This window comes from Periplaneta americana, chromosome 4 (assembly GCF_040183065.1).
Source record: "Periplaneta americana isolate PAMFEO1 chromosome 4, P.americana_PAMFEO1_priV1, whole genome shotgun sequence".
Classification (NCBI taxonomy): domain Eukaryota; kingdom Metazoa; phylum Arthropoda; class Insecta; order Blattodea; family Blattidae; genus Periplaneta; species Periplaneta americana.
Window position 1 is genome coordinate 204,816,285 of NC_091120.1, and position 26,582 is coordinate 204,842,866.

General features: G+C 35.8%; 1 protein-coding gene across 9 annotated transcripts in view; it reads left to right on the plus strand.

Moving 5' to 3' along the window:
* The window catches only part of LOC138698669 (uncharacterized), a 57,827-nt gene extending 31,594 nt beyond the window's left edge, over positions 1-26,233 (plus strand). For 5 of the 9 annotated variants that reach the window (XM_069824818.1, XM_069824814.1, XM_069824817.1 and 2 more), the window contains 5 exons: positions 3,476-3,547; positions 9,383-9,445; positions 13,223-13,315; positions 13,593-13,649; positions 19,110-26,233. In XM_069824818.1, coding sequence (XP_069680919.1) covers positions 3,476-3,547; positions 9,383-9,445; positions 13,223-13,315; positions 13,593-13,649; positions 19,110-20,496 — 1,672 coding nt within the window. In that variant the 3' untranslated portion in view covers positions 20,497-26,233. Of the gene's footprint in view, positions 1-358; positions 680-3,475; positions 3,548-9,382; positions 9,446-13,222; positions 13,316-13,592; positions 13,650-19,109 lie in introns of those variants that run through there. The other 4 variants (XM_069824822.1, XM_069824821.1, XM_069824823.1 and 1 more) reach the window with 4 other exon arrangements.
* The last annotated feature ends 349 nt before the right edge of the window (positions 26,234-26,582 follow it).

Consider the following 26,582-nt stretch of genomic DNA (forward strand, 5'->3'; position numbering starts at 1 on the left):
GTGGAGAGTTTTCTCATCTGTAAACAACATGAAAACAAAGACAAGAAATAAACTTGTAGCTCACCAATAATTTCAGGCCTATTACAAAAAGGGAAATAATAGAAGTGTGTCCTTGTTTATATTATAAACAGTGACATGAAATAAATCCGATGGCCAGTGTATTCTGCTTCTTGCAAAATTTTGTTTTTTTTTTTTTCTTGTATATAACATAAATATACGGTTGAATACTGTAATTAGCCTGCAGAATTGCAATAATCGATTTTTTTCGTTAATAAATTTTGCAGTTTTTAGGGAAATTGCAGTACATAGGATTGGGAACGCTGCTGTCACCGGACCTGTTGCATGTCCGTACAGGCAGTACAGGTAACTCGATGGTTCAGGTTGATTTTGTTTATAGGGCATAGGCTATTTATTATTTTATTCATTGTCTTGTGTTGCGCGTTCTTGCAATTTTGCACATTGCGGGTAAACTTGAATACTTTGAGGATACGTCATTCTAGAAATTATTTAATAATGAGTTACTAAAATCTCTTAAAATCAAACGACGCGTTATCATAAATTTACTAGGAAGTATATGTGATTAAGAACGTAAGAAATTTCGATTCTTCCACAGGCTATGATAAAACTCAAAATCTGTACGAGATTTGTAATTAGGCCTATTTGAAGCAATTACATACAGGTAATGAATTTCAAACATAACATCTTATACCTAATGCAAAAAGTGTGCAATATTAACAGGACGTGCCTAATGCCTGTTTTGTTAATATAAGTATTACGTGCCCAAATTGCAAAGTAACCTAAAAAGTATCGTAAAATTCATTGCTGAATTATAAACTGCACATTAGTGTGACCTAAGTTCATAGGTAGGCTACTTGATAAATTTTTGTATTTGTATTCCGTGCAGTTTTGTCTGATGCTTCATTGAGCCGTGCATGTCTTCGGGTAGCCATTCATATGGACCTAGCATACCTACAGACTGCCAAATGATTGGAGTAAGCCTACAACAGCAATTTTAACATTCTGCTGTGAAAATGTAGTACCGTAGCGTATCGGTAGTTTTTTTTTATACAGCACTTCTGTAACAACTATTGTCACAAATTTGGTACACTGTAAAAGAGGCGTAATTTTTACTAAGGTAATTCTCCAGAAAAACTACACTGAAGAAGGCACAATTTTCTTTGCTTTACTGGCTTCTGTGAGATATAGGCTATATAGCGATAAATGTGTGGTTTTAGTTTGCAGCCACAAACATTTCAACTTAGATTCGACTCTCACTACTTTGTTCATGAAATATTATTAACACACATAATGCATTAAGTTGTAAAATACTAGATAAACAAACGAGTTGTGAACTACATCCGAATGCAAACTGATTATGATATGCCCAGCTGTTTGCTGGAGGTGGGTGACTTGTGAAATTTCTATTTGTTTTTTAAGGTAGAAACTTCATATTTTGTATAAGACATCTGATAAAGGTAGTTAGAAAAGAACTAGACTATGTACCGGTATCCAGAATTTTAAATCTACATCAATAAATGTAAATGGAGAATACGATACACAACGTCACGTTTTTTGGTAAATTGAGTTTTTTCGTAAGGCCATGAATCAGTGACAGGTTAGGATGGGTTTGTTTAGGTTTTTGGCATGCCTTGCATATATAATTATTATATTACGTCATCGTAGCCATCTTTGTTTCATCAGTGTGGTGTAATATTGCTGTATCGTATTCTTCAGTAATCCCGTATTTGGTTTATCAAATGAATGAGATCTACTGTTTTGTTAACCGTGGAATATAGAACGAGCAGTAAAAATTTCATGTTCCTAACATCAAAATTGTAGGAGCCTTTACAATTTGAATATGACGAAATTTGCAGAAAAAAAAAAAAAGAGTGAGAAAACAACTTGTGAAGTTTGCATGGAATTCAAATTCAAGAGTGCAGTCATTTAAATATTACATACTTTTAATGTTTTCAAGCAGTACAGAGGACTGAAACGTGCTCAATATAGAAATAAGAGATTGTGATTCATTTTTCACAAAAAAGAAAATAATGAAAAAGCTACCTTTTACTGAAAATGACCAAAATTTTATTCATCTGTCTCCTTAAGGAGAGCAGGAAACTAATTCAGACGATTAAGAACATTGCCTTTCAGATAAGAAAGAAAACAATAATTATGAAGATCGTGAAACAAATTTCGAACATGACTGTATAATATTACGCAGTATTGTCGGAAACTGTACACCAGAGTGCTGCATTGGAGTTAAATCGCTCGCTTGAACACGGTCGAGTGTCACACCCTCGAGCGAGATACGATCGGTCGTGATACGCTCGTAATAAATAGAAGTACAGTACAAGGTCATCTCACCGACATGTTTTATCTTGTATGGAAGGCGACAGATAAGATACACATATGTTTTGCTCACACGGTAAAAATAAGGCTTTATTTTCTGCGTTTATGACAAACGTTTAATGGAACAGTCAATGGAACGTACCAAAACAGGAACATGAAGTTATAAATAAAATAGTATGAAAAACTTCGCTATACAGTTATTATTGCTAATTAATAATTATTCAATATTTGATTTACCACATATATAATATGATAGGTCCATACATAGCGTTCAGCCTATATACTGCGACAATGTAGAAACGTTTTACAAAATATTATTGATATAGCAGTAGATTAATAACAATATTAGTACAGAGATAACGTCACAGAAAATATAATAAAACGAATAATCATGCTGCACAACTGTTACAGACGCAAAGATTGATACACTAATTATTAGAGATTATTATTATTATTATTATTATTATTATTATTATTATTATTATTATTATTATTATTACTAGAAAACTAGATACAATTCTTGCATTATCGTGATTGTGTTCTCCGTTTATAATAATTACATTTACATCCAATAACATCTATCAGATGTGGCAAAAACAAAATCACTCCTGTGTGGAAAAAAAAAAACATTTACCTCCAACATTTATATTAAATTTTAAAGTAAGTTTTGTAGTTGTACTAGGGAGAGGTTAGTTAAACACTGCAAAGTTTTGAAATGATGCACATCTATGATGTTACTACACAGTTCATCACTGTAACAAGAACGAATGTCTTAACGCTCGGCTTATACCGTTCGAGGATTTATCGTTCGTGACAATTTTACCCATCATGCATGTGCGCTACCTATCGGATTATGCTATGAACTACTTGGCGCTCGAGCGAAAACATCCGATGCAGACCTCTGCTGTACAGTGTAAAATATGGCAATTGACCTGACAGGTCTATTACAGACAGTAGTTGAACTAATGTGCATATCATGATAGGATTTTGTGGACGTAAGTATCAAACAAAAGTGCTGCCTGGGCAACAGTTCTTAAATGCAGCTGGGGTACTGCATCTTGTACAAATGCTGAAGCCCTTAAAATAAAGAATGATATGTCACTTTTAAACGTGTGCTCTGTTTCAGCATGGAGGAAAGGGACAGCGTTCTAGGAGACATCTCTTCTGACGATAGGTGGATGAGCTCTTCTGATGACAGGTGGGTGCACAGCACTTCAACGTAGCAATGTTGATGCCTAAGTGAGCACAGCTTTGCTTTAGGCCCGTAACACACTTGAAGAGTTTTCGCTAGCGAGAAATATGTTGCGAGAAAGAGGCGAAGAGCCTTCCTCCACACACTTGGCGAGTTCTCGCTATCACAGATCACACCTTGCTATGATCAGCTATGCACTGCCTTCATGCAGAAAGCATTTTTCTGATTATAGTAATCACTCGTTGGGGGAAATATTATAGGTTATGTATTTACGTATATTGTCGTACTTAAATATATAACCTGTAAGTATATTGTCGTACTTTACAAATTACGTACGAACGCTTTGTTGAATCTGAGTATTCAGATGATGAGGAAATGGAGTTACATGAACATATTTTGTTAATGAAAGGAAAAAGTAGGCCTAAAATTAAAGCCAGAAATATCTGAAAATCATATTATATCTTACGAAAATAAGGGCGAGTTTTGGACACTGGTTTCGATTTGGCATTATTTCAGGTTGAATAGACCTCAGAGTTTTGCTATTCATGATATGATAGAGGATTCTTTGCTATGTTCTGCATAAAATTGTGTAAACTGTTAAGACATATAGATACATTATTTCAAATGTTTAATTAATACTATTAAATCTCATCAAAATAAAATATAGCCCTATTTATTTTCAGATAATCTGATATTTGTCTCCAGATTTCTTCTTTAAGTTTCGTGTTTTTATAGTTTTCATCCCATGTATCATACAAATAGGCCTACGGGTGACATCGTACAAGTTCGATAAGTTTCTGACTGCAATTATCAGCCATCTTTCCTCATTTTCAAATAAAAACAATAGAATTCATCACCACCTGTGATAGCTTTTTCTACATTCAATCGTCATAAAGAGTATAAATGTCAAACATCTTTGACAAATGTGTCAAGAAAATTCGCTGAGCTACCGATTCCAGCGAGAAACTCGCGCGAGGTTTTTGCCTCAAACGAGAATCTCTTCCAGTGTGTGGACGTCCGTTTGAATCAATGTTATCAATTTTTTAATTTTCTCGCAACACATTTCTCGCTGGCGAAATCTCTGCAAGTGTGTTACGGGCCTCAGCTTGGTGTAACTTAAGTCTTTCAGGCACAAAAGTTTTAATTTGAGTGGAGTTGGGTTGGGGAACAGGGTCTGCCCAAAATAGGGAACACTTGTTTCTGTTCAGAATTAGGCTTTTCGGTAATCCACTATGTCCTGGAACTTGACATTTCCAACGTTTCGGAACTGCTTGTTTCTGTTGTTCTGTACCAGTGCTTTCCAAACTTTTTTATATGGTGACACCCTAGTGCAGCATTTCTCAAACTTTTTTGAAGTGGGGACCACTTTTTAAGTCAGAACAGTTCCGCTGACCACCTTACTCTTGTTCCCTTTGAAAGCAAATTTATAAATTTTGTAGCATATTTTATTATCAATATACTTATATTTTAAAACAGAATTAATTAATTAAAATTAATTAAATTAAATTAATTTTATATTAGTATTAACTAATTGAGCTAATGTTAATAGAAGAAAATTCATTTTTGTTTCTTTAATAATTCAAGGCTATTACAGCTTGGATAATCTTTAACTTATTAACTAAAAATAAATAAATAAATAAATGTTGGTACTCACATTACTGAGATGGGTGAGCCTGCTGATTCTTGCACAGTTCTATATTTGGACGTATGCTGGTAAGCTAAGTCAGAATTCATCATACACATCGAGTCGATTTCGGTAGCCTACTTTGTTTTTATTGGAGTTAGCGATGAAAACTTTTTCTCACACAGATACATAGAAGCAAACTGAATTATAATCTCTAAAGCACCATTGTACAGTTCATTGTATTCTCTTTTCACTTGTGATGAGGTCCAGAAATTAACCATACCTTCCGCTTGGAATTTCATTTTAAGTCCGGTGTCATTCGAGAGTTCAATTAACTGTTCTCTTTCACTCAATGAAAGTTTGTTAGTTTCAATATCGCAATGACAGTGATCACGAACCCTTGAAAATTCGTCATATTTACTTGGAAAATAAGTTTCAAATTGTGACCTCAGAGTTATATTATTGGTGTACGACGTACAGTACGTGACCATTTCAATGTGCAGACTGGGTGTCGGCAAAACTATTAAGAAAGTCATCAATACATGAAAAGGTTCGGTCCTCTGTTATGAATTTGGATGGTTCCTGGCTGGGTTACAGGGGCGGCGCCAGATGTGCAGGGAAAAGATGGCGAGAAACACCACGTTCATAGTGCTTTAAATCCCTCTTATGTTGTTGTTGTTGTTGTTATCGTTATCTAATGCCGGGCTTTGGCAACGAAGCCATTAGCGTTCTTGCTCTCCAATATTTCTCTGTGGTGGATCCATCGGGTAGAACTTCACAGGTTATGAGATGATCTTCAGTCATTTCTTCTTCTTTGTTGCATAGAGGGCAATTTGGATTTGTGTAAATTTCTATTTTATTCAAGTGTTTGGCCAAATAATCATGTTCTGTAAGCAGTCTGAATTTTGCTACTGCAGATTTACGTGGGATTTCTGGAATAATTTGTTTTTTTTTTATTAAAATGCTCCATTTTTTATCTTTATCTTTGGCTTATGTTGTTGAGAGTAGAGTGGGAAGTCAGTAGATGAATAGGGTAATAAATTTCATAAATTGTCAGTACTGAAGGCGATTGCCATGTGTCACTTCCAAATTCTGAGATTTTCAGCTATAGAGTGATACGCTATTCATTTGAATTTTATTTTTTCTTCTGTCTTTTTTGAAGGACCACAAAGGCAGACCTCGAGGACCACAGGTGGTCTGCGGACCATAGTTTGAGAAACGCTGCCCTAGCATACTCTAAAAATTCAATACGTCACCCTACCCTTCAAATGAAAGTATCCCACACATTAATAGGCTACTTATACACCCTTCATAAAATGAATACATATTTCCAGTATTGTTAACATATTATAAGAGGTGAAAGAAACAATTTTCCACAGCGGTGGACAGTCTGTAGTTGTAGCGTATCCTTCAACAGGCAGTTTCCTCTTAGCTAGTGACCTCATCAATTCCCTTTTCTATTTCTGATCAGTTTCAGCATTACTCTTTCTGGCACAACTTCATTTTTATTCTGTCTGTCCATTTCACACATTCTGCCCTTCTCTATATCCACATTTTAAATACTTCTAATCGTTTCTCTTACTTTGTCATAACGTTTATGTTTCTTCCCTCATAGAATGCCACACTCCACACGAAGCACTTCATTAGTCTCTTCCTTAGTTCTTTTTCCAGAGGTGTGCAGAAGATGCTCCTTTTTTTCTATTAAAAATCTTCCTTTGCCATTGCTATCCTCCTTTTGACTTGTGACAGCAGCTCATGTTACTGCTTATAGCACACTTCAAGTATCTGAAGCTGTCCACTTGTTCTACTGCCTCATTTTGTATTCGAACGTTCACCTTCATTTTTCTTCTGATAACCATGGTCTTCGTCTTGTTTACATTTATCTTCATCCCATACTGCTCACAAAATGTCATTTAGCTCCACTAACATAACCATTAGTGTCATCTTTTCTTCTGCTAACAACACCATATCATCAGCAAATCTTTACACTTTATTCTTTCCTCCTACTATTATCCCTCCCATGTTCTGAAAACAGTTGTTCACTAAATCCTCCGAGTAGATGTTTGGGTACGTGGTGAAGGCCATTCTTGTGTTTCTCCTCTCACTGTTTCACTTCCGACATTTCTTATGCTATCCTGACTTTGACTCGTTGTTTCATATAAAGATCACTCTCTTTCCAATCCACACCAATTTTTTTCAGGATCCCAATAAGTTTTATTTAACTCGACTCTTGTCAAATGCGTTTTCCAGGCCCACAAATACTATATACACTTGTTTATTCTGCTCTAGATATCTTTTGCTGATTGTTCACAGCAGTGATGTTTAGATTTGATTTCAGTTTTTTTACGCACAACAGGCCGAAGGTTTATTGTTGTTTAGCTTATAATTTCTTTGTTTTGACGCACAACAGCCTGAAGGTTTATTGTTGTTTAGCTTATAATTTCTTTGTTTTGACGCACAACAGCCTGAAGGTTTATTGTTGTTTAGCTTATAATTTCTTTGTTTTGACGCACAACAGCCTGAAGGTTTATTGTTGTTTAGCCTATAATTTCTTTGTTTTGACGCACAACAGGCCGAAGGTTTATTGTTGTTTAGCTTATAATTTCTTTGTTTTGACGCACAACAGCCTGAAGGTTTATTGTTGTTTAGCTTATAATTTCTTTGTTTTGACGCACAACAGGCCGAAGGTTTATTGTTGTTTAGCTTATAATTTCTTTGTTTTGACGCACAACAGGCCGAAGGTTTATTGTTGTTTAGCTTATAATTTCTTTGTTTTGACGCACAACAGGCCGAAGGTTTATTGTTGTTTAGCTTATAATTTCTTTGTTTTGACGCACAACAGGCCGAAGGTTTATTGTTGTTTAGCTTATAATTTCTTTGTTTTGACGCACAACAGGCCGAAGGTTTATTGTTGTTTAGCTTATAATTTCTTTGTTTTGACGCACAACAGCCTGAAGGTTTATTGTTGTTTAGCTTATAATTTCTTTGTTTTGACGCACAACAGGCCGAAGGTTTATTGTTGTTTAGCTTATAATTTCTTTGTTTTGACGCACAACAGGCCGAAGGTTTATTGTTGTTTAGCTTATAATTTCTTTGTTTTGACGCACAACAGCCTGAAGGTTTATTGTTGTTTAGCTTATAATTTCTTTGTTTTGACGCACAACAGGCCGAAGGTTTATTGTTGTTTAGCTTATAATTTCTTTGTTTTGACGCACAACAGCCTGAAGGTTTATTGTTGTTTAGCCTATAATTTCTTTGTTTTGACGCACAACAGGCCGAAGGTTTATTGTTGTTTAGCTTATAATTTCTTTGTTTTGACGCACAACAGGCCGAAGGTTTATTGTTGTTTAGCTTATAATTTCTTTGTTTTGACGCACAACAGCCTGAAGGTTTATTGTTGTTTAGCTTATAATTTCTTTGTTTTGACGCACAACAGGCCGAAGGTTTATTGTTGTTTAGCTTATAATTTCTTTGTTTTGACGCACAACAGCCTGAAGGTTTATTGTTGTTTAGCTTATAATTTCTTTGTTTTGACGCACAACAGGCCGAAGGTTTATTGTTGTTTAGGTTATGATTTCTTTGTTTTAACGTAGCATATGGTTTCTTTGCTTTGAAGCACAACTGACTGAAGATTAATTGTTGTTTAGGTTATGATTTCTTTATTTTGACCCACAACATGCTGAAGGTTTATTGTTGTTTAGGTAATGATTTCTATGTTTTGACGCACAATATTGTTTAGCATATGATTTCTTTGTTTTGAAGCACAACTGACTGAAGATTAACTGTTGTTTGGTATATGATTTCTTTGTTTTGAAGCACAACTGACTGAAGATTAACTGTTGTTTAGGTAATGATTTCTATGTTTTGACGCACAATATTGTTTAGCATATGATTTCTTTGTTTTGAAGCACAACTGACTGAAGATTAACTGTTGTTTGGTATATGATTTCTTTGTTTTGACGCACAGCAGCGTGAAGGCTGACCATGATTTAGCATTATTATTATTATTATTATTATTATTATTATTATTATTATTATTATTATTATATTATTATTATTGTATTATTATCATCATCATCATTGTCATCCTCTCATTTTTGTTGTTTGTTTTGGACACACCATAGCCTTAAGTTTTAGCATAATGTAAGCCTAAGTTAAGTTATTGGCGACATTTAGTTGTTAATGCCCACTCATCCATTATTTGTAACTGGTTGCAGCTCCCTTGACGTCAGCAATGTAGTGCCGGTGCGCTCTTGGCCAATGGCCCTATTTCGACAATGGTAATGCTTGTATTTGTTTCTTCTTACTTTGGAGGTTTGAGTCTGTTAACAAGCTAACTTAAGAGAGGCATCCTTTCATAATTTTGCTGTATGATAAAATTCTGCGGTTAAATGTTGAGCAAACTGTTCTAACTCACAATTTTAATTATAGAACTATAATAAAATGATTGAAAGAACATGTTTCCTGATAACTTTCCAGCGTTATATTGGTATGTATCTGTGTCTGTAGAACTACTATGGGGTTATTTTATTTTGTTCTATTGACCAGCCTGCCTTAAACCACCAGCAAGATTCAGTTCAGTTATATTAACAGCTTCTTCTTCTTCTTATTTGGTATTACAGCCCAGGTGGGCCTTAACCTCATCTATGGCTCTCTTCCATCCTTCTCTATCCATCGCCAACTCCCTCCAATTCCTTATTCCTAATCTATTCACATCCACTTGTACACAGTTCCACCATCTTGTTCTCTGTCTTCCTCTTAATCTGGTTCCATCTGGGTTGTTATTGAAGACAATCTTCACTTTCCTTGTTGTTTCCACCTTGTGACGTGTCCCAACCATCTCAATCTTTGACATCTTATGTGCTTCTCCAAATCCGATTCCTTACACAGTTCGTATATCTCATTATTATATCTGGCTCTCCATCCATCCACTGTTTCAATTGCTCCGAAGATCCTTCTTAAGATTTTCCTCTCAAATACTGCTAGTTATTTGCATGTATTTTTATTTAGGACCCATGTTTCATATTACCCCATCCCTGGAAGCAATAGGTTGGCTTAAACTAGGTAAGAAAAGAAATTTACATTCACTTCTCCTTCTCTTCGAAATCTTGAACTCTTGTATTCCTTCGTACCTGTCGTCTCGCTTCACTTACCTTTCTTCCCACCATAATCTGAACACACGCTCTCGTCATGAAACAACACTAACAATACCATCCCATCGCACCTCCTCATACTCATCCTCTTTCACAATAGCCCTGCCAAGACTCTGGAATTCGCTACCTGCTAGCATCAGGGACTGTCGAAATAAAATTGAATTCAAACGAAAACTTACTAGGCACTTGGTCAGTAATTGATTTTTTGTAAATAGTTTCCTTAATCTATCACAAAATATTTCAATATCCAGTAATTTCATCACTATACAATTTTGTTATTCTAGGTTTAATTTGTAATTCAGTAAATATAAAATATTCTTTGTTTCTCTATGATAAATACTCTAGCTTTAATTAGTGAGGTGTCCACACCTGTGGAGTAACGGTTAGCGCGTCTGGCCGCAAAACCAGGTGGCCTGGGTTCGATTCCCGGTCGGGGCAAGGTACCTGGTTGAGGTTTTTTCTGGGGTTTTCCCTCAACCCATTATGAGCAAATGCTGGGTAACTTTCGGTGCTGGACCCCGACTCATTTCACCGGCATTATCACCTTCATCTCATTCAGACGCTAAATAACCTAAGATGTTGATAAAGCGTCGTAAAATAACCTACTAAAAAAAAAAAAGAAAATAAAAAATAATTAGTGAGGTAATCTTTTCGTACTTTGATTTTTATTGTAATTGTAAATTTAATACTAATTGTAATGTTATTTGTAATTGTAATTATAAATTTAATACTAATTGTAATTTTATTGTTCATATTATAGTTGGAATCTCCTGGTAGAGGGGCAGAGAAGGCCTGACGGCCTTATCTCTACCAGGTTAAATAAATAAATACTAAAATAAATACTAATACTAAGTGTTTCTGTACCATATGTTATAGTGGGTCTTATTAGGGTTTGTAAATCTTGATTTTGATTTCTCCAGATATTATTTTATTTTTAACAGTTGGTAAAAGTGAATAATATGCCCTGTTAGCCAGATTTATTCTTCTTTGTACCTCGTTCCTTAGGTCATTATTTGCTGCCAATATTGATCCGAGGTATGTAAATTCTTTTACCTTTTCAAACTTGTATGTTCCCATTTTAACTTCCTTCACTTGATCATTTTGTCTTTTAGTGATTGACATAAATTTAGATTTCTTTGTATGAGCAGCTGGCTACGGACTGGAAGGTCCGGGTTCGATCCCAGGTGGTGATTTTTTCTCGTTGCCAAACTTCCAGAACAGCCCCGAGGTTCACTCAGCCTCCTATAAAATTGAGTACCGGGTCTTTCCCGGGGGTAAAAGGTGGTCAGAGTGTGATGCCGACCACACCACCTCATTCTAGTGCCGAGGTCATGGAAAGCATGGGGCTCTACCTCTATGCCCCCCAAGTGCCTTCATGGCATGTTACGGGGATACCTTTACCTTTCTTTTTTTTGTACTTATTTTAAATCCCGGCTTCTGAGTTTCGTAATCCAACGCTATCAAGGCTTCTTCAACGTCTTGTATCCTTCTTCCGATGATGACCACATCATTCCGCATAGCCTAAAATTTGTTGTGTCTTATTAGAAATGGTTCCATTAATTTGCACTTCTTATTTTATTATTGCAATGTGTAGGGCTATATTAAACAAGAGCGGGGCCAGCCTGGTTCCTTTCTTCAATTTAAAATTTTCAGTTGTGATCTTTCCTAATTTCACTGTTGCCTTTGGTTCAGATGACACAATTCTGCATACATTTATCAGTTTCCTTGGAAAACCGAGTTGATGCATGTGTCCCCATATTGTCTTAAGTATTTATTGACAGCTTAAAGGTACGGTCACACATCGCTACTTTTGCAGCGCTGCAGTACAAAAAACTGTGCAACTCTCGTACTGCGACGTGCGAACAACGGTGCAACCTGAAAAGTAGCGGCTGCCGAACCTGCTGCTCACTACTTTTTCATGCTGCGCGCAGCTTAGAAGTAGCGACGTGTGAACAGGGTTCTCAGGGTTGCAGCCGCAGCATTTTTTATATCGGTTTTGTTGAAACTTTTGCTGCGGTTGCGACCAGTGTTGCCACCCAAATGTGCCAATGATACTTTTATTGCATGGTAGTATTTTAATGTTAGATGTGATGAAAATAAATTATTTGTAACAGTTATTAAATGCACAACACAGTCTGAGCATATTTGCTGACGATATAATTCACTTTTTTAATTTTCTGTAGCGTAGTTTCAAACAGGAGGGTTGCCAACATTGATTACGTGAATATGCAGTTGGTTATCATTTAAGTATATAGGCGTTTTTAAAAGCTTTATAGTAAAAATAATGCCAATTTCTGAATACTAGTTAGGACAGAAAAGCAAATAATAGATAAGTAAGCTTTCGCATGAGTTTATTAATAATGCGAACATAACCACAAAATGTATATTGAGAAGTCAACACGGAGATGGAAACCTGCAGCATGACTGCGGCTGCAAAAGTAGCGCCTTGTGTGTGAACAGACTCGCAACCTCCAGTTGCAACTTTTGCTGCACTCGGGTTGCGCAGCACGAAAAGTAGTGTGCAGCGCGCTACTTTTGGCTTATGTGTGAACACGACACGCAACTTCTGCAGCTGCAGTACAAAAGTTGCGCAGCAGAAGTAGCGACGTGTGACCATACCTTAAAGTAGATCAAATTTTGTTTCAGTGTGATTTTGGTTTGACTGCATTGTCCATGTAAATGTTTATAAATGTTACAACAATGCTCTGTCTTCCTTTCCATTTTCCTTTCTGTGATATTACACATATCTTCTGGGAAATAAAGTTAAAATGAAATATTACGTTTTATAAAATCGGAGTTTTTTTTTTTTTGTTCTTATTTCTCAGAGTGGAATGTCTGAATTCTGTGCATGTTCGTAGTAATACAGCCCCTTTGTTATGGTGATTCCCTTCCCACGTGTTACAGGTCCACCGCTAATGCCAGCGCAAACGAGTTCAACATTCATGGCATTGAGTCTGATGGGTCCAGCTTTGGAAGTGATGACTCGTGGATTGGCAGGTATGCAAGAAAAGAAATATATGCAGATGATGTATTGGAGAAATTCCGTAAATTATTTTACCTGGTCTATATGTATGTGTGCGTGTAATGCTCAGAGTTCAAGGGAAGATGGTTGCTATGTTGTGTGAAAAATTAGAAAAAGTTGCGTGAATTGAACTTTTGGCTATTCAATGATTGAATCCTCAAACATTTATGCTTTCTAGATTAAAAGGTATAGGATATGTAGAAATCTGAATGAAGTCGAGACCATGGCTGAAGACTTTTCGTTTCTTTGCAGCGTTGAAGACATATGCAGTGACAGCACCAACTCCGTTGATTTGTTTGCCCACAGGAAGTAAGTTCATTTCTCCACTAAGTGCTCTGATAGCTGAGAATTTCCTTGTCTTGTTCTTAATGCTAAATTATTATTATTTTTTTTGTTGATTGCGTAAAATCAAACAAAGACATGAATGCATTCAGTTATCTCGAAGAAAACAGTCCTTGCTATTTACAGCCAACATAATATTTTGTTTAGAAGGAATATCATATTTGTTAAAATTGAGAGAAAACTTTGTGCATTACTTTACATGTGTAATTGGTCATTTACACTGATTCAGTATGAAAAACATCAGATCAGATTACCAGGAAACAATTGGCATTCATACAGTCCTCTCCGTAGATTAAAAACAAAAAAGTTTCATATCCATGGTTCAAGAATTAAAACAGAAAATCAACGTCTCGAATTTAAAAGAAAACTTACAAATTAAACCAAACCCTTTAACACTATTAAATATAGCGTATAATCTAAATTTAACACAAGAAATACTGAAATCAGAAGTAAACACTGAAATGCTGAAACAATTGTCTTTAGAGACAATTAATATTAGGTACCCTCCACAAAATTGGCTTCATTTATACATCGATGGATCCTTGATCTCCAGAGAACAAGGTGCAGGTGCAGGTGTTACGTGCTGTCTCTTCTCACTTTATAGATCTCTTGGATATGGAACAACAAGTTTTGATGGAGAAATCGTTGCAATAAGTGAAAGTCTCAGGAATCTTCTCTGCCACATCAATAAATTTAAAAATGCAGTTATATTGTCAGACTCCAAAGCAGTTATTCTATCAATAGTCTCTAGACACACATCTTCATCTCAAATAGCAGAAATAAATAAAATGCTCTCTCAACTCATAACACTCTATAAAAGAATTGTATTCCAATGGATACCATCCCATTGTGGAATCCTGGAAAACGAGAATGCGGATGCTTTAGCAAAGAAGGGCAGCACTGCTACTTACAGACCTGTTACTAAATCTACGTATTACTCTGTGAAAAGATTTATTAAATCTACATACTTAGACTTCAACAAACAAAATTTGATAACACAATCCCAAGGGAAAAAATGGAACTCTCTGCATCATAATCCACAGTTGATTCCCGATTTACCACGCAAATCATCTGTAGCTGCATTTAGATTAGCAACAGGCCATGACTGTTTGGCCAAGCATCTGCATAGAATTGGAATATATCAGTCCCCTAACTGCCCATTGTGCAACTCAAATCAAGAAATGGATTCAGAACATCTCAAAATCTGTGCTTCAGTGGCTGACCATGACAATATCTTTGAAAAATATTGGAGTGCAAGAGGTCAAATGACTTTATTGTCAAACGCCTGGCATTAGAAAACAACAACAACAACTTTTACATTTGCATCTCAATTATATCACATTCAGAATCTGTCTGATGATAATAATGTACCGTATAATAGTTAGAGATCACATTACACATTTTGTTGATTATGATATTCTTTGAACACTTTCGGATGAAACAGTGGCTTGAATCATCATATGCCCACATATAATAGAAACTGAAAAGAGCAGCATTGCCAAATTTACATAATCAAGTGACCTCTTAGAAGTTGGTTGAATTCTATAGTGATACGAATCTATAAGAAAGGGAACAGAGTTACTGCTATAATTACAGAGGAATCAGTTTGTTAAATACCGGTTGTAAAATTTTCTCCAACAGAATCAAAAACAAATTAGACGGATATTATGAGAACATATTAGGAGAAGAGCAGAATGGATTTAGGAAGGAAAGAGAGATCATACTGAAAACGTGTTTATAATTAAACTTATTATCCCATGTAAAGCTGCAGAAATTTCCTGAAAAATCCAAGGCCAGATAGACTACTAAGAGCTATTATTCTTATGAGAATAAAAGCATTATTGTTTAATAAGAAAATACAGCTCAACACAGTGGAAAAGTTCAATTTAATTTCTTATTGTTAATCTGGTTGTACTGGTCTGGTTTTTGGCAGATGGATACTGTCTATTTGTTTACAGCAGGACTCACTGTAAGAGTAAACTTAGTGTAGAGAACATTTAAAATTAATGAACTAAAATCTGTTTAAAAGGTAATCATTCTGTCCTATAAGTTAGTAAATATGTATCAGACTATTAACATTAATATATATTATTTTAATGTACCGAAGTACATATGATATTTCCATGCAGATATTCTGCGTCATCATACGATGAAAGAGTAATGGAACAGAGAAAAATTCTCTCCGGCGCCGGGATTTGAACCCGGGTTTTCAGCTCTACGTGCTGATGCTTTATCCACTAAGCCATACCGGATACAACTCCGACGCCGGTTAGAATCGTCTCAGATTAAGTTCCAACTCTTGGGTTCCCTCTAGTGGCCGCCCTCTGCACTACGTCATAGATGTCTATGAACGCAAGACCGAAGTCCACACATGTGCTGAGGTGCACTCGATATGAGTGACTAGTTGGCCGGGATCCGACGGAATCTACATGGAAATATCATATGTACTTCGGTACATTAAAATAATATATATGATATGCGTAAATCACTTCGTGATTTAAGACGGCGCTTATTCCGTCGGATCCCTGCCAACTAGTCACTCATATCGAGTGCACCTCAGCACATGTGTGGACTTCGGTCCTGTGTTCATAGACATCTATGACGTAGTGCAGAGGGCGGCCACTAGAGGGAACCCAAGAGTTGGAGCTTAATCTGAGACGATTCTAACCGGCGTCGGAGTTGTATCCGGCGTGGCTTAGTGGATAAAGCATCAGCACGTAGAGCTGAAAACCCGGGTTCAAATCCCGGCGCCGGAGAGAATTTTTCTCCGTTCCATTACTCTTTCATCGTATTAACATTAAGCATGGTTCCAGCAATACTTCATTAATATTTATAGGACTTGTAATGATTATGAAACAAATAGATGCTTTATCTAATCTGGCATTAAATTGTCTTTAATTGTATCATTTGATTACTACTTTGGAATGAAATTTATAAGGAAGGATATAAGATTCTTATGTGAAATAATTTCTTCAGAAAATAACTCCACCATTCCTCTTGAGCATAACATCCCAAGATAAGAAATGTTTCTCTACACCTTGCAAGAGTGATTTGGCTTCCACCACTGTCATTTCATCATTGTACCATTACTTCAGCTGCTTGTACACGATCAAATTTTTCTTTCAATTCAATACTTTACCAAGAAAACTTGTCAAAGATTGATCAGTATTGATTTGTCAAAGACTGTTTCGTATTGCTAAAGATTTGACAAGATTTTTTAAACATGCTTCAAGTTCATTGCAACATATGTAGGTCTATGTACCACATAGTATCTCATAAATATGCAAATCATTTAGAGAATATCTAGACTATACGAAACAATATTTGTGTTGCTCAACTGTACGGTACCCTAAAACGAAGAAAATTATGATTAAATATTGTTTTAAAACAAAATATTTAGGTCTGTCATTAGGTTATAAGTTAGAATCTTCTTTAAAAATGCATATATTGGTACTTGAATTGAGATATCGTATTTCACAGAACCCACAGTGTACAGGCATGAGTTTAATTCATATAACTGAATTAAATCTCAAACAACTTCTTTCGACCAGGATGCTATGTTTTTTTGTGGTCCTTGGCGCCATAATTTTTTCGAATTCCATTGGCGAATTCCTTTAAAGAATTATCAAGTGTTTGATAGAGTAGAGCATGTTCTTACTTTCAAGACAGTCTAAAGCCTTTTAAAATATTGTAAGTGATTTGACAATCAATTAATCTTCTTAATGTAGCCAGCTGTTTGCTGACAACATAAAGTCGACTATAGTCCACTGCAGTCTATTCAGTTGTTGTTTTTCACGAGAAATGAGGGGTATTTTGATCGGTGTTCATTATAGATGCCTGTTGCTAGTAGCCAGAGTTGGGGTGTAGTCAATATATACTGCAGGGCTGTGTCTTCTGCAACTGGTACTGATGATTTTAATTTACTTCTTTTGTGGTTTATGGATGGACAGTATAGAAGAATGTGTTCCAGATCTTCATCATGATTCTTACACCACAGACAAGTAGGATTATCAGAAATGTGAAATCGGTGTAGGTACAATTGAGTGACACTGCGACCTGTTCTGGCTCTTGTTAAAAATGTTTGAACATGTCTGGGCAAGTTTTTGTACATTTCCAGGTCATTTGGTTTCTTTTGTACAGACTGTAAAATTTTTCCTTTGTCAGAAGAGAGCCAATTGTTGATCCATAGGTTAGACTTTACTGAAGCAAAAGCATTGGATAGAGATATCACTTGAAGAGATCTTGGTTACAAATATGTTGCCTGTTTTGCAATATTATCGACTTTCTCGTTTCCAGGTATACCACAATGACTAGGTATCCATTGAAATGTTATTTCCTTTTGGAGTTCTTTTAGTTTACTTAGTTATTTCTGAATTGGAATAATTCTATATGCATATAGGTTTGGTACATATTTAATTATATTGGAGTCGGTAAGTATGCAAATAGATTTTTCAGAAATTTGAGTAGCACACTGAAGAGCAGCATCAATATCTAGTAATTCAGTGTCAAGACTGGAGGAGGATGAACATGGTATGAAATAACTTTCTTGATATTTTGGAAGATAATACCCTGCTCCTGATGTCCCATTATTAGGATTTAGAGATCCATCTGTATAAATTTGAAGGTGATCCTTATGTGTACTGCAGAGTAGTTCCATGGAATCTAACTTAAGAATGTATGGAGGATCATTTTTGGAATGATTTCCTGGAATTTGTATGCTATTTTCTGGAATCACCCATTTCCATGGAGGAATTTCGTTCACAACTGGAGTTTTAGCAATGAGTGTGTCTGTGATATAGATTGGTATTTCTTTTTTTACACAGGATATCATCTGACAGTTTGAAGAACATCTGAGATCTGGATGAGGCTTGCAATTTTAAATGTATTTTTAGATCCTTTTGTAATATATAGTGTCTGAGTGGTTGAATACTACATTAAATTTCTAGGGCAACAGTTGACGTGGTTTTTGGTACTCGTAAGCATAATCTTAAGGCTGAGTTTTGAAGAACAGAAATTTTTTGTAGATGAGTTGCTGATGCTCCTCCCCATATTTCACATCCATAGATCAATTTTGATCGTATATAAGCATTAGAAAACAGACGCATTGTCATGATATCTGATCCCCATTTCCTATTAGCTATGATCTTCAAAAGATTTAATAGTGGTAGACACTGCAAAGCAACATTCGTTAAATGTGTTTTCCATAAAAGTTTTTCATCAAAAATTAATCCTAGGATCTTGGGAGTTGGATTGTACAAGTGATTTGACAATAAAACTTGTAAAGTATGGGTAAGTGTGTTATATTTGATGAAAATTTAATCATGTGCAAGCAGCTTTATACAGAGCATTTCATCAAATTTAAATGGTGTTTGTAGTTTAGAAGGCTTGAGCCATGCATTGTGTCATACTGCTTTGCTTATTTTTCAGAGTCAGAACATACGCATATCCCGACCGTCTCTCAAACCTAGCAATAGATGCATTTGCGCATTATGTGTCGGATTTTTTCAAAAAGTTAGTAGTGAAGGGCGAAGACTACGAGCAGCCGTGCCAGTCTTTACACAAACTGATAACGACAACGGTGCCTCCTGTGCTGGCCAACGAGCTGGCAGTCAAGGTTATACGACGCCTGTACTCCGCATACGTCGAGTCGTGCAATGGACAGCGCGAGAATTCTGACGAGGTGGTGCCGGCAGTGGTGGGAGCAGTGTTGCATCCATCGGTCATGAGGCTGGAGTGCATCCCCGAGGATCCCCACATCACTCTCCTCGACTTCCACAAGGTGATAAACTGCGAGCTGTTCTCCAAATCAATCCCCCGACTCTCGCACCTCAAGGCACTTGGTATGAGAGGCTTTTTCTCCAAATTAACTGCAGACATGAGTGCCTGCTTCCAGAACAGTCTAGAGGAGTTTGCCTCCTCCGCATACTGCCGTGACGAAGACATTAAACTCCTCTCCGAGAGCTGCAGTGACAGCTTGAAGCTGTTGAGTATTACCGACTCCATCTACTTCACTGATAAAAGCATTCCTTTCATTTTGCGTTTTAACAAGTTGGAGACATTACACGTGCTACATGTGGACTCCATGCTTTTCTCTCAGACAGCCCTCACGCAACTGTTGACAGGCTTGTCAGAAAGTGTGGATGGAGCTCCTCCACGGTCACTCCTGCTCAAGAGCTTCAGTTGCTACAGGCCCTCCGACTGTGATCTCAAGTTACTGGTGAAGAACTTCTGCAACCTTTCAAGTCTTGCCTTCCATAGAGTCTTCCATGGCGTAGAACTAACAGTCCTGTCACAGCTGCCGTATTTGAAGCACCTCTCTATGACGAAAATTAAATTCTCCCTTGCCAAATCCTTGCTTCAAAAGATGGGCACTCGGCTGGAATCGCTCACAGTGTCCGGTATTAGCATGAAGGACTTGGTTTTCATAGGAGAGACCTGCCCTTCGCTGACCTGCTTTTCCATTGCGGACTGCTCTATTAAAGGTCTTCCAGAATTCACCTGCTACTGGAAGCTCTCTCAGGCTCATCCCCTTCCAGAGTTCCCATCTGTCCGCTGCCTTCACCTGGATCTGATCGATGGCTATGTGGTGGAGTACTTGATGTCACGATACGTGAATCTCAGGAAGCTGTACATCACCAACTGTGAGGACCACTTCTTGTACTTGAAAATTATACAGAAGGAGCATGTCAGGCATCTGGAAGAGGCCTTCTTGCATCATAACATGGTTATAGAGTTTTCTGAACATGGCCCAATTATAAGAAGGTTCTTGAAAGATAGAAGTGTGACAGTTCACACGATATATGTAAAGAAATAAGAGGACTCACACAATGAAGACTCACATCCAGTTTGGCATCTGCTTCATTTCAAGAGAATGAGTTTATCACTGTGCTAAATTTTTAAAATGAATTGTATAGGGTTTTTCAGAAGTAAGAGGTAATTTTAATAGTTAATATTTTCTTCATCTCCTGTACAATCTTAAAACTTCTGGCACTGGCCTATGACCCAAGATATGAAATTTTTTTGCATCACCATGACAACGAGTTTGTTTCTGTTGTAGTTACATATTTTCAACGAATTTAAATAAAATGTGTTTTACTGAGTTCTATTTGTAGAAAAAATGGTTTCACCTCTGCAAATTCTATCAAGCTTATTCTATGTTATTATGAATGTGGACGCAGTTTTCCAGCAGTGGGTTGAAAATAGGATGACAAAAACTGTTACAGTAAATGGTGAACGTTATTTGAATATACTTAAAAATTATGCTATTCCGATTTTAAGAAATCGAAACATTAAGGCCCAATTGTACAAAACTCCCTGACTAAAGATCAACTTTGATCGAAGATCGAAAAGTGAACCGAGTTCAGACACTTCTTCTATTGTATAAAACTTTTCTGCGATCAAATTAGCTTAGTTCAAATGCAATCTAAGTTCACGTGAAAAGGATTTGGCAACAGTGCATAAACAGGTGAAATATGTTATGCGCGGACCATGTTTCGGACTTTAACTCTTTTTCAACGACAATTTCTTTTAACTTTTATATTGCTTAAATAGGGATTTAGGGAACTTTTTAGCACCCCATAGTGACAAAATTTAATCTTTCTTTGTTGATAATGAGAAATCTAGCGACTTTACAACTATTTGGCGACTTTCCGTACACTCTGTTGGAGACACTGGTTTGTTTTGTGCATTGTAAATAATGGCGAACAATAAGAAGATTGACCGTTTTCCAAATTGCTATCATGTTATGGTGTTTGATACTGCTAAACATAATAAAGCTTTATAAAACAACAATTTTCGTTTAGTAATACAGTTAATTGAAAATTTATGAATGTGCCTATCATATCCATGAATAATTAATGGTTGTTATAAACATAATATAATTATAGGTTATGTTATTTGATACTGCTGAACACGATAGAGCCTTATAAAATATAAGATTGTTTGTGTATTGAGACAAGAAATTGAAAAAAAATATATATATAAATGTATCTGCCATATGTATTAATATTAATAATAATGGTTATTCTTTTTGCACAATCTGCCACTTGTATATTTCAAACAGGAAAGAAATAACTGAACTTGGATCATCTAACTTAATCGGAGAAATTTCTTCAGTCAAAGTTGACTTTAGTTTGAGACAAATTAATCTCAGATTAGATTTTATACAACACAGAATTCCAAGTTCAGCTAGAACAAGGATCAATTTAACCTCTGATCTAAGATTAAATGGTTTATACAAACGGCCCTAAAAATAGCATATTCTGCAGAATGGTGCACCTCCTCACATCTTTAACTCCATAAAAGAATTGTTAGATAAAAATTTTAGTAGTTCTGTTATCAGTAGGCACTTTCGTGCAAGATCGCCAGGTCGCAGTATAAGAAGAATCAGTAAGGACAACTCTTGTCGGCACCTTTGATGTTGTTGGTACTAAATTCAAGCTCAGTAAGGTCTAGTTCTCAGTGAATCCAACTATGTCGCTAGTATCAAACCACTATCAAAATATTAGTAAAATATTTATTTATTTACTTTATTGGTCAGTAATACGAATAATCTTGTATGTATATTATCTGTCATTAATATTATGTCGCTAGGAAGTCAAAATACTTATATCCATTGTTGACGTTCATGTTCGCACTTCACCGCAACGGACGCCGTGATGTATTATGTTGTACTTGGATCAGTTTTACCAACATAAGCCTCAAACAGTGACTTGAACGTTAGCGTCAATTAGTGAATATTTTCATGATGATTGCATATGGAAGTAATTATTATTGTGGTTATATTGCCATTCCTTTGCCTCATGTCTTTAAAATTGTTAAAAGATGAGTAATGAATGTTTTCAGTTAATATTAAATTATGCCAGCCCTGTTGTAGATGGAGATCCATCTGGTGGAGGTTCCAGATAATACACCCGGTTTCGTGACATGCGCACTCAGAATTTGTTCCGACGAAATGGCTTAGGTGTCTTCACTGTATGTTCTCTATACTGTGGCCAGGTATTAACCCAGCAGATTATTTTTTGTGGGGCTTCCTGAAGGAAAGATTGTTCTTGAGTAAACATTTGACAATAATTTTGATCTATTTACTGAATAACACTAATCAATTATTGATGAGTTGAACGACTGCGTCACACACTGTAACAGATAGTCCAGAACACGAACTCAGAGTTGCTGTACACAGCATTGAAGAGAGGCTGTTACTGTACAAGAACAAAATGGTGGACTCTTATGGTGAAGTTATGGCAATAAGTTGTGATCCAAAAATTCCATTTCTTTTGTAATAAGCCAGTAACAGTTTTTTTAAGATTGCATACAAAATAAAGGAAATACGAGCTATTAAAGTTACTCTTACTTTTGAAAACTGCTATACTATAAGAGAATGAAAATGACATGTCACAAATCGTAGCTTAAAGTGAGTGCTGATCAGAGGACCACAGTGTGCATCTCTTATACAAGAAACTGTTTTGAAGGGTGTGTGTGAATACCATTAGGTATACGGGGAAAAACTTTAGTCTCAAAGCATAAACTAATTTCTATATTGTATTCATTTTATAATTACAGAAAACTTTTCAGTTAATGTATACTGTTTCTTCCATGTACCATTTTATATAAAAGCACAGAACTCGGTAACAGTGTTGTGGTGTTCTCGAAGGTGGGAGTCTGGCTCTGTTATGATTTTAGATACAGCACAGCATGTGAAACAGTTCCCTGGAAGAAACTGTAGCATTCATGTTGAAGGATTTTTGCTATAAGGAAAATCAGGTGAAGTGACTTCGATTTTGCATAGTTTCTGCAATCTTTTATCTCCAGGGTGTGTGTAAAAACATATTTCCATCAGTTTTGTTCAGTGCCATGTTTTGTCGTTTAGACTTTTGTATGGAAAACTCTGGTCATTTTCTCCGTCCATTTTTTAGGATTCAGAAGAAATAAACTAGAAGAATAGAAGCTCATTACAACTGACTTGGCAGACGAAATTGCACCCTCATGTTATACAGATTACCAGAGAATTTGCAAGCTACTGGTGCTGCAGGAATTTACGAAATTACTACTGCCAAAATCAACATCAAATTCTAATTGTTAGCAAATTTTCTACACCAATTTCCTTGTAAATATCCAGTGTTTATCTACATACAGGGTGAGACGGAACACTTATGCTGAATGTATGCAAACCTCAGTAGAAAGATATCCTTGAGAGTTAATAAATATCACTGTAAGGGCCAAAGACTTGTTGGAGACCTATCTGTGCAGATTTACCTCTGAATTGAATGATTGCCCATACACGCTCAGACTTCCTACAATTGAGGGGTTTGCCGGAAGAAAGGCGGATAGACCTCTACGCCCTTCTTCGGGAAAACGGTTTAAAATGTAGTGAATAATTATAGTAGCGAAATTTTGTTTTGATTGTACTGTACATACCTGCAGGACAGGGCTGCGTGCGAGCGTGCGCGATTTAGTCAGTCAGTCTACAAGTAGAGCTAGTGCTGCGGGTTACGCATACTGTACTGTGTGCGTTTTCTCTTGGTAGAGACTGAGCAAATATATATAGTTCAATTTAGTCAGTCCAGTTGTTTCCTTTCACTGCTTTTTATGTTCATTATTGTCCTTGCTTTAAGAGTAAACAAACTTATGAAACTCATAGATTCAGACAGAAATATTTTATGTTCTGTAAAGAGATTCGTTACAATATTCAGATTTTTGGGCTTATTGTTATCAGGATTATACAAAGAATAAATTTTATTTATTTATGTTCACACAAAATGGAGATTTTCTTTTTCTGTTATATTCAGAGATTTTGCTTTGCGTACTTAATGTCTACTCAGTATATCTGAAATAATGTAAATTACTTTAGAAGTAGATAATAAATGTCATAAAATGTATCTTTGTTTCAATTCCGTGTGAAATTTAAATCTGAAATCTACATTAAATCCCCTAAGCAAATCATTATATGGATAAAGGGCATATAGACCGAAGTTTTATATGGTACAAATATAAGGAAATTTAATAATATAAATTGCCTAAATGCTACAAAACATTTATACTCGCTAAGATTTTTAATTTAATGTATAATTTTGTTCACTATCTGTATAACATTTTATTCAGGTGCGTTTTAAAATCTTAGATTGCCTGTAACTCAAGTCACCATATTGACGTATACGGTCTTTTTCCGGCAAACCCCTCAATTATAGTTCATGAAGTCGTAAGAGGTCGTTGAAATCATTCCCCGTGGAGAAGCACAATCATTTGATAAATGGTACTCCTTCACAGAAATGCGTGAGAATCCAGTTTCTCAAATCTGTACTTTCATTGTTTGCCACTATTTCACTACAGAGAACTGCTTAAAACGAAACAATGACGAAATCTCGACCACATGCTCACAGTATTATTTATTTCTATGTTTAGTTTTTCTACTGCTTGATTTCGAGGGTGTTACAGTAGGCAAAATTTAAGCAGCTTCTGAACTCTGGAGACTTAATTCAAGGCCGAAAGTCTTGATGCTTTTTGCTCATACACGAGAGCATATCCCTGTGAATTTAGATTTTTACAGACTTACGTCCAGGTGAGTCTTTGCGTGTACAGGGTTGTTAAGAGGTTTTACATTACAGATAAAGAAAAATGAATTAAAATGCTCCAAACATTTTTGTCAGGTATAATTGCAGTAATAAATTTCTGCTTGGTTCGGTAATAAATATGTACATTTGCCTTACAACCAATTGAAATTTGGAAGATGACATTGGTTCGATTGAAACTTTAAACTAAGTTTAGAAAAATCATACATAACAAACAAACAGGGTGAAACAGATAACTTTAACATGTAAAATGCAGTTTAAATTGTCTTACTTTGGAAGCTGTAAACATTTTTTTTATGTGTCTAGGATTAGGATCAAGTAATGAGCTCATCAGGTGGTCTCAACTTCTTGGTGCCTGCAGAGTTGAATCTTAAAGAACAGCTAGAATGTGTTTCTTCTATTTTCTCCTCTTACAAGCGGTAGTTTTTCCTGGCAAGATTAGGAAAAATAGCTCTGTTTCTTGAGCTTTAAGGATATCAGGCTTGTATTTTTTCAAGATTTCTTTCACTTTCTTAGTGTGAGCAAGAATAAGCAACATCAACGAGTACACATTTCATCCCTGGCCGCCACTTTGAAGATAATGCCATGCATTCCTCTGAAGTGCTGCAGCCAGTCATTACTTGCTTTACAATTTGGCGCCGAAGTAAAGCGAAAAGATAAAAAGAGAGTTTCAGAAGATCACAGGACCATTTAAATGAATAACTTTTGGTCTTCATAAAGGAAGAAAAATCCCGTAACAATGGAACTTGAGAAATACACATTGTTTTAATAGGGTGTTCATGAAATTACTTTTTATAAGTTCTTCATAATTAGAAACAATCACTCTTCTTCAGGATGTGGTTATGCAGGCTGTGGGTGTCATCCATGTGTATGGAACTTAATTGTGTAAAAAGTATTATTTGTGAGATTTTTTACAATATCATGAACTTCAGATAAGTCCCTGATTGTACTTCTGTTTTCCTAATAAATAAACTTCGTAAAGTACTTACTTATGAATTCTTTATGGCAGAACTTGCACTTTCAGGTTTCATAAACTCCATTTTAATTCCTTTTTTCTAAACCATACATGAAATCATTTAATATGCACCAGATAAGAAGATGAACTTCAGCTCCTTTCTCATGTTGTGAATGATATTACTGTTTATAGTTTATTTTCTTGAACTATTATTCAAAAGACATACATATATGAAATCATTTAATATGCACCAAATAAGATGAACTTCAGCTCCTTTATCATGTTGTGAATGATATTGTTTATAGTTTATTTTCTAAATCTACATACTTATACTTCAACAAACAAAATTTGATAACACAATCTCAAGGGAAAAAATGG